We start from the raw sequence: 9,637 nt of genomic DNA, 5'->3' as shown, positions 1-9,637 counted from the left end.
AAATAAACTTCTTGATTGGCCAAAGATACTTTAGCAAATTTGCCCTAGTATTATTATTTTTAGTAGGGTTCCCCGCTCAGGGATTTCAACCTTGAACACATATCTCCACTCCGCTTGAATTAAAATGTATTATTTGTACATAAACTATTATTATTAATAATTATCGAACATAGTAAAAAAAAAAACACACAGTTTAAGTGCATGTGTATATTTATTAATAATTTGTTACATAAAATGCTATTTTAATTAAATTAAATTTTTTATTTTCGTTGTTATGTAGTAATATAACGCGACATATTGTATTTATCTAAACCCTAAACGAATTGAAATGATGGAATTTGTTTAGTTGGGGAGCATAGTAGGTATTGAAGTACAAGTTTAGTGTATTCTACCACTTGAAAATACTAGGCACACATTTTTTGCAGTGTATGGAAATCTTTATTGAAGCATCTCGATTTAAGCTGGACGTCTTGTCCATAATTGTTCTAAAAGTTAATTGCTACTGAATTCGTAAGATGTCACTCCTTTATTATTATTATTTATCCAGCGGAAACGGATATTCCGGATGATTCTCCCATCTGCAAAAGCAAAGTAGCGCATTGAATTACAAAACAAGTTGATGAATAATGATTCAATTGTTGTGTGAAAACATTTCAGCCGAAGTGAGTATTTTTTTTTTTTTTTTGTTATATACAAATATTATTTACATAAATCAAGTCAACCGATTTCATAATCGTCTATTCATTGTAGTGTTACTTAATTATTACTTACTTTTTGAACATCGACTTCAATAAACGACCGCTTTCGCCTTGATCTTGTCCGTTTAGAGTGTCCACGTCGTCTTGGTCCAAATCGAAGTCAAACAACTGTCAACAGTGTTGCATTTAACGCACTTTCCGACATTTAGCTAGAACAATACCCTTCCCTGGCTCCGTTTAGAAGCCAAAAAGAAGACGTTTACCTCAATATTTTCCGTTAAACGTTTGGGGTTTGTGCTCTTCGGTATGACTGCTATGCCTTTTTGCGTGAGATGACGCAGGAGTACTTGAGCCGGAGTCTTGCGGTGTTTATCCGCAATCTTTACCACAAACTCGTTGTCCATCATGTCTGGCAGGTCTTTTCTGCAAGCACATAAGCACACAACAATATGCTGACCGAGGTCCTTACATCGTGATTGCTTACACCGTTTGCAGTCCGAACGATTCCCGAGCTGCCCTCGAGCCCAGACAAGAATAGGCCGTGACCGTGACACCGTTGTCTTTGCAAAAACCCACTAGTTCGGGTTGCTGGAGGTACAAGTGAATTTCCACCTGAAGGTTATCCGGTTTGATCCTGCAGTTGTCTATTATGTTTTTCAACTGTTTCGCGTTGAAGTTGGACACTCCAATTGCCCGGCAGCGTCCGTTGTCCACTTGTTCTTCCATCGCCTAGTTAACAAGAAAGAATATCTTTAAAAAAAAAAGTATCTACAAAACCACGCAGCACCTGGGGTAGTGTCGAAGAAGATGGACAGGAAGTGAATGGACGGGTCGACTTGGTAGTGTCAAGATCAATCTGGCCGAAGGAGACGATTCCGCATGCCACATTCTCCCATACACAAGAAGGGTAACAGACAATTATGCAATTAATTCAGAGGTAAATCTGTGTACTAGATAAAGTCAACCGATTGGCTGAAAATATATTAGAGGACCATCAAGCCGGGCGTTCCAGAAAAATGCGGCTTATGACCGTTGTGTCTACCAACGAGGTTAGTTGAATTAATAAAGAGTTCCATATTTGTAATTGAGTGTAATCTTTACCGTCCAAATTTTTAACAGGTCAGTAGTGTGGTCGACTTCCATTTCAAAAAAATTTTGTGTATCATCTCCAATCGCTGCAAACGGCGCGTGTATCAGATACAAGTCGACATAATCCAGTTTCAGGTCGTTCAAAGACTTGGTGAGATATTTCTCCACGTCTTCAGAGCGGTTTCCGTAGGCGGGCAACTAGAAATAGTAGAGTATAGTGTATAGTCGATAGCGTTATAATAATATTTCCATACACAGGTATCGTTATTCGTACCGCGAACACTTACTTTGGTGACTACAAACAGCTCTTCTCTGGTCAGTTTACCAGAAGTGATCCATTCGGCCAGAACTTCTCCAATCACCCGTTCATTATGGTAAACTCTAGCAGTGTCAATGTGCCTATAGCCGACTTTCAGAGCTTCGTTCAGTGCTATTTCTAGTTCGGTATCTGCGGCCTGTGTCGTTTGAATAGTAAAAATTAAAACGTCGAGAAACATTTAAAAGGGAACGGAAACGGTCAAATTTCAGCCCCAAAGAATAGATTAGTAGTTAGCCTCACGTGGAAAAAATGTAATCCTTCTAATAGATACCCAAGCCAAAAAGTGACTTCTGCGAAAGGCAATTTTTATTGAACTTTTGCCACAAATTTAATGTCTTTTAACTAGACAAACTTACTATGTAATTACATTCAAATTGGTTGGCATACCTAAAATGGCTCTTACATCGGATTTGTGTCAAATATTGCCAACAGTGCACTATTCTAGCATGCTAACATTTATTGCGGTGTAATTTAATAGTTTTGCAATTCTCACCGTCCAAGTGCCATAGCCGACAATCGGTAGATTGCCTCCGGATTGAAACTTAAGGTGATCCATAATGTTCAGCTTTTTTTTTCCGATTGCTTCTCGATCCGATCAACAAGGACGGTCGTAGAACACTGTGATGGTTTTGTCCATAACTACAAGTTAATACCGGTCGACATGACCTCGACCGCCCCAAAGCTAAAACACGCCCATTGCAACTAAAAAATAACTGCAATTCAAGTTTTTTTCCGTTTAAATAAAATATTAGCCGACGACGACACGAGGTCGCAATATTTCAATAATGAGCATTCGATGCCTACTAAAATATGTAAAATATACCAGCTATAATAATACATAATTGGCCGACCTACGGTCTAAGGTTTTTTTAATATTAAAAAAAAAAAATCTAATATTAATATTCAATTTTAGCAGGCTTTGTAGGCAAGCACGTAAGACTACCCCCTTCTAAATTATAGGGTAGTTTAATAGTCAATATGTTTACTCATGATGTTTTATCTCAATCTAAAAGGCACGCTTTATTTTCCAATTACCTGTTCTATACTACATTATGAAATGATAATTTGGTTGTTCTGTTTAGCAGTAATACAGTATAATCTCATATCCACAACGGTGCATATTTTTGAAAAGCATTTTATTAGGAATTGTCTCAAACACAGCATTACTATTTTATAATATAATATTGTATATTTAGTTAAAAACGAGAGCGTAACAATTTAAAACTAGGCGTGTTACACAAGTAATGGGAATATTGACAATCTAACAAGCCATTACATTTTGTTCGTGCTCTTTAATTTGTTAATATAGTATAAAACGACTTAAGCGACAAACGATAATAATTCACTATTATGTATTCTGGTATGAGAACTCAAGTGGATGTGTGAACATTATATTCTGAGTGTTTTCATTCTCTATTGCATATCTGTGGATTTTATTTTTCTTCATTCGTCAACTGGAAATGGGAATTCCGGGTGGCTTTGAATGCTGCAAATATAATAATAATTATTGATAAGTAAGTATGTTTTCTTAGCCTTTCGTTAACTTCTAAAATTAAAATCAATCTTTACGCCTATGACAAGCGATGACTGTTGAGAATTAAATTTAGCTACATGACAGGTATTGCTGGGCTGTTAAGATTTGAACGAAAGAGCACTTGCCATCAACACATCATCTAGTTGCTAATGACTAGATATTAATAAGTACTGTTTAACGATTATTACTTGTTGAAAAAGTGGAACTTTATTATGCGTCCTCCTTCGCCTTGATCCTGTCCGTTTAGTGCGTCCATTTCTTCTTGTGCCAATTCAAAGTCGAACAACTAGTGGAAAGAAAAAATCAACAAACGGTTAGGTTGGGTTATGCTACGCTATATCAGTAGGGTGTGGTTGTACTTGAATATTTGCAGCCAAACGCTCTGGGTTCGTACTCTTTGGTATGACTATTATGCCTTTTTGGACGATGTGGCGCAGAAGAATTTGGGCCGGAGTTTTGCCATGCTTTTCGGCTATCTTCAACACGACTTCGTTTTCCATTAGCTCGGGAAGTTTTTTACTGCAAACATATACTTATGTGTACAATAGTTGTTTCGGTGAAGTCTCGAGTGCGGAGTTAACTGCAGAGCCAGAGCTCCTTAGGGAGAAGGGTCCCCAGAAAAATGCTGCAACATCAGTCTCCGGCTCTCTGTGTCTTAGTGTGATTGTCGACTTACGCTGTAGTGATTCCCATCAATTCTCGGTTGCCCCTCGAACCCAAACACGAGTAGGCCGTCACTGTGATGCCGTTGTCTTTGCAGAAAGCTATCAGTTCGGGTTGTTGCAGGTACAAATGGTGTTCGACTTGAAGATTGTCCGGCTTTATCCTGCTGTTGTCCAAAACTCTTTGCAATTGTTTAACGTTGAAGTTTGACACCCCGATGGCTTTGGCCCGGCCTTTGTCCACTTGTTCCTCCAACGCCTTTTAAAACGAATAATCGCAAAATGTCACACTGAAATTGCCACAGTTTTTCGTTTAACGTCATAACAATAATAATTGTGTACCTTCCAAGTCTTCACGTGGTCGGTCGAAGGGTCTATTTCCATTTTTGAATAATCGCCAGGAACTTTGTCTAACAAGCTGAACGGCGTGTGTATCAGAAACAAGTCGAGATAATCTAGTTGCAAGTCCTTCAATGATTTCACCAGACATTTCTCTACGTCTTCCGGACGGTTGAGGTACGGCGGAAGCTGAAACAATATAATTATTTTACGTTTCACAAATGGTGTGGAAAATTCAATGTTTAAATATCATATCATATCATACCTTGGACGTGATGAACACATCGTTTCTGGTGATCTGCCCGGACTCGAACCATACTTTCAAAACGTTTCCAATGACATGTTCGTTGGCATAAGCCGTAGCCGTGTCGATGTGCCGGTATCCCGCTTTCAACGCTTCGTTCAGAGCCGCTTCCAGCTCGCTATCTTTGGCCTATACAAGAAAACATAATATTTGAAACTAATCGTTGGGCTGTCATCTTCAAATCTACAACTAATGTAGCAACTAAACAGCGGTGCTGTGATGGCAAATAACATAACATAAAATCAATGCACGCAACACTATAGTTTGGAGAAAAAAGTGGGTGATCATAGTTTGTTTTATGCTTGCAAGATATAACTTCTTCGGTTAGCCGATAGTGCTCTATTTTTATAAGAAAATGTAAACCGCAATCAATTCTAAAGTATAATGTTTACTAGGACAGTGGAACGGGACTGAAAATCTAGTATAATATACAGGGTGTTCCAGCATGAAAATTAAGTAAAGGTGATTAGACATTTGGGGGACCTCCAAATAAGCCCCCCGTTTTCATTTTTTCGATAAGTCAAAAATTGAAGGTTTCGATAGTTAAAAAAAAAAATAATGACTTTTAAAAAAAAAAAATTATTCCCTGTTTATCAGTGCAAAAAGCTCACCTTAAAAGAGAGGACACATCATTTTCAATCCTTTTCGGCCCATAACTCAAAAAATGAGAAGAGTAAAATAGTTAGAGACCAGAAATAAATGATAAGTGATAAAAGATAAATGCTAAGAGATAATAGCTAAGAGATAAAAGAAAAGAGATAATTGATAAGAGATAAATTATGAGAGATTAGAAATAAATGATAAGAGACTAGTGGTAAGAAATAAATGATAAGATAAGTGATAAGAGAAGAGTTAGGGGCTGAAAAAGACTGAAAATGATGTGACTCCTCTGTTAAGGTGAGCTTTTTGCACTGAATAAACATGGAATAATTTTTTGTTTTTTTAGGTCATTATTTTTTTACTTAACCGACAGTTAAGTAAAAGAACCTTCAATTTTTGACTTATTGAAAAAAAAGAAAACGGGGGGCTTATTTGGGGGTTCTCCAGATTTCCAATCACCTATTACTTACTTTTCATGCTGGAACACCTTGTATATTATTTTTCCCGTGTTAGCTATCCAGTAGGTCAGGTACAATGCACACCTGTTCAAATGTGTATTTAATGTGATTTATATACCATTTAAACTACTTTGTCCGTCATTGAAATTCATATTGTAATTTTTCGGTGGCAATTATATCGTTTGCGCTACACCACAACCTACCACGAGCAAGCAATGCACAATAATTACTCATAATAAATATAATAATACAGCAATTATTTTACCTGTAATGGAGGATAATATTTTACCAACGCAATTAAATAGTTGTTGGAAAATCGCTAATAATATTTTACAAACCGTTTTACCGGATAAGTCTAGAAGTTATGCAGCCATACACATCTACATAGACGCACAGCTACTGATAAATACTCGACAAATAAGTCATATAGATAGCTATAGTATAGTCCATATTTGGGAGATAATAATATTATGATATTTATGATGTGGTCAATTAAATAATTATATGGCAATATTTTTGTCGCCAAACAAATCAATAGCTTTGGCTATTTTTAGTTTAGCGTCCAAAGTGAAGAATAGAATAGATCAGAATGATTTTTTCAAACATGTACTTAAGAACTGTTGTTAAGTTTGCCATTGACCCGTCAAACAGATGGCCTATATAAAAATAACGAGAAATTATAAACCCGACATTTTCTTTTGACTATTACCGCAATTCATTGTACACCGACATACAATAGTTATAAAAGAAACCAATGCCAATATGCGGTTTTTACAACGACAATACCCCAAAATATTGCATTAATCAATGAGATTAATAATAATAATAAATCATCAATCAAATTTCGATGAATTAAAACGTTTATATTCTCATAACAAACAACGCATATTGACCTATTATTTATTATGATAGCCGTACAACGACATGTAGGTTAGCACCGAAAAACGATTATTGTCAGCACGAGCTAACATCCTTGCTAATAAAACAAAAAATATATGTATAATAAAGAAAATATTACGCTTATTTTAAATGACCTCAGGAATATTGGCAACTCACATTGGAAATGATTATTCTCAATTAAAATAGTAATTCTGGAGAGACTATATTATTAAAATAACATCACCAGGTAGCTGTTATACTATAACAGGCCTTGAAGACCCAACGCTGTCATCATCATAAGATGACAAAATATACAGTTTTAACAAACAAATACCAAATGCCGTTATTTTTTAAAAATTTTACAACGATTTAATGTGGTTTTTTTTCCAACTCACCTTTTATTTACTTTACATTGCCTGAACGATTTGGGTTTTTGTACAATATTCATAATATATACATTTATTTAAAACATACTTCTAATCTGTACACATTGATGGGCACAGGGAAAAACCAGGAAAGTCACTATTTTTTTTTTTAATTTTCATAAACAGCCATTTAAAAAAAAAAATAATTGCCTGTTTTTTCTTTTCGTGTATAATATATACATATTATATTATAATAACAGCTAAGGTGCAGAAGTTTTCAACAATATAAATCATACATACATTTTGTTCGTCCGATTGTGTCTGAAGAGAGCCAAAACGAAAATCGGTAAGTTATAAAAAAATAATTAAAAAATTTAGACAATACACCGTATATTTTTCGGTTAAGGTTTTTTTGTTTAGCCAACCAAACAAGTGGTTGAATGTGAACAGGATTAAAGCAAGACAGATTATTCTCACCTGCCATGTGCCATAGCCGACTATAGGTATGCTTCCTTGACTGTACTGAAATTTGACGTTTTCCATGGTGTGTGACGATGGGTTTTTTGCTTTTGGGTGGATATTGTATACTGTATACAGCAAGGCGAACCGGAATGTACTGGCAAGTGTGTGTCGTTACCGACAAAAATACTGCATTCGCTTTCACGCTTGGCAACGGCCTTGATCTTTACTGTAAACACAAGGAGGGGAGAGACTACTCCGATGCGTTTGTTGTTATTATTGTTACATAACACTCGACGTTAGTAAATAAGTGTTTAAGGGCATTTATGTGAAGACAATTGATTTCCATCAAAACAATTATTACAGTTTATTAGTTTTTCGTTTTGATAAATATTTAACCAGTCGAAATTTTCAACCATTTATTCTTAATAAAATTCTTAATTCACTATAGAACAAAAGTTATTCCGTCTGTCAAATTTGTGTGGGCCACTCTGTATAAATTTATATATATATATATATAATATCCTTTTTAAAAATATGTTGCTGAGCGTTGTATGTTTTTTAGCCCTTAAATGTAAAGTATCGATGATTAGTTTTGACAAATTTCTTTAAAGGTTATTAAAGTTTTGAAATTTAGCTCGGGAGAAAAGGTGGTGTTTAGTTGTTGACAGTGTTTTAGAAAAAATTTAAATGATTTAATGATTAAATGTACCGCCATAATAATATTATATACCTAAGGTAAAATGTTTAATAATTTTTTTGTCCATTTCAATGTTTATTTTTATACATTTACAGCCGGTGTCACCAACTATTATTAAATACACTCTTAACATCTGGTTAAATTAAGTAAGCCTCACCGTAACATTAATGCTATTAAATTATACTTGTTAAGTTAACAAAATGTTAGTTGGGTTACCAAAGCGGTTACCTTGATTCCTTGGTTATCACGAAATGTGATAACTGATGAGTGATAATATTATAATCAAATCTCAAATAGTAGTAATGTATAATTCGACCTATGGCGTTTTAACATGCCAATTAATTTTTTAACTAGCCGATTTCGGTTGATTAACTTACCAATCGTTTTATATAGTGTAATTTATAAATAAATAATATTTAATTCGTATATTTTTTTTATTATTTGTTTTCTTAAAAAAATATTTTGTTTTTTGAAAAAATATCACAGGAAGTGTTTGTTATTAAGGAAATAATTTGAAAAAATTCGTGTATCACATACATCTATGGAATAATTATTTTATTAAGGTTTTTGCTATTTTAAAACATTTGCTAAATTTATTTAAAGTCAAAATGTTACACGATAAAAGTATTAAACATTTTTATTTGTATTTGTTTCAAAACCGTTTTGCATATAGGACTTTTGTCCGAGATTTTCTCAATTGGGGTTAATTAAAAAAAATGTACTGTACCTAATAATATAGCATACAATACTATATTATTGGCATAAAATGTTCGAAAATGGTTCTTATTGAGCAGCAATAATACATAAGGAGTCGAAACAGACTAAATTGTTAAAATATTGACATTTATTCTCAGCCGCACACCAACTACAGTTCTGAATTTTAATCTAAAATAACTTTAAAAAAATTATTCAAATTCGGTTATCGATTAGTCAAAATGTTCAGTAAATTATTCTTAATTATACAAGCTCATTAAATATATACTTTTTATAAGGTGATGGAGTTCCAGCAAATAATAAAAAAATATAAAATTGGAATATTGTCTCCTATAGTAAAATAGTACAAACAAAAATGTTTTCAAAAAGAAACACTACAAAGCTGAAATTTTTTATGAGAGTAAACCAGTGTAAGGCGTTGATAGAATCATCTGGCTTGGAACAGAAAACAATTTGTTTATGCGGACAACTAAGTAACACTTGTACAACTATAAATAAAACCTATATGGTGCACTGT

General features: G+C 34.2%; 1 protein-coding gene across 1 annotated transcript; it reads right to left on the bottom strand.

Moving 5' to 3' along the window:
* Nucleotides 1-239: 239 nt before the first annotated feature.
* Nucleotides 240-7,878, bottom strand: LOC126833799 (uncharacterized). The gene is made up of 14 exons (XM_050565345.1): nt 7,725-7,878; nt 4,907-5,074; nt 4,645-4,830; nt 4,317-4,561; nt 4,000-4,159; nt 3,829-3,926; nt 3,562-3,592; nt 2,600-2,701; nt 2,075-2,242; nt 1,800-1,985; nt 1,183-1,427; nt 962-1,121; nt 772-866; nt 240-578 (listed from the first exon to the last, which is right to left on the bottom strand). Exons 1-14 carry the CDS (start codon nt 7,788-7,790, stop codon nt 536-538), a joined length of 1,953 nt encoding a protein of 650 aa, XP_050421302.1. The 5' UTR covers nt 7,791-7,878; the 3' UTR covers nt 240-535.
* Nucleotides 7,879-9,637: the final 1,759 nt, after the last annotated feature.

This window comes from Adelges cooleyi, unplaced genomic scaffold (assembly GCF_023614345.1).
Source record: "Adelges cooleyi isolate 19-005CV unplaced genomic scaffold, UGA_ACOO_1.1 ACOO_flye_CR_arks_rails_tigmint_CR_PRNA_2, whole genome shotgun sequence".
In the NCBI taxonomy this organism is placed as follows: Eukaryota; Metazoa; Arthropoda; class Insecta; order Hemiptera; family Adelgidae; genus Adelges; species Adelges cooleyi.
The sequence above is the reverse complement of the archived record's forward strand: the minus strand, read 5'-3'. Positions and strand labels throughout refer to the sequence as shown.

Bases quoted from the DNA above. Each gene is read 5' to 3' on its own strand.
- LOC126833799 (XM_050565345.1), bottom strand. From the start codon at position 7,790: ATGGAAAACGTCAAATTTCAGTACAGTCAAGGAAGCATACCTATAGTC. The intron at 4,562-4,644 runs GTACACAATTAT...TCGTTTTAAAAG, and splicing joins ACCACGTGAAGACTTGGAAG to GCGTTGGAGGAACAAGTGGA. The intron at 1,428-1,799 runs GTAAAGATTACA...CTTGTTAACTAG, and splicing joins ACCTGTTAAAAATTTGGACG to GCGATGGAAGAACAAGTGGA.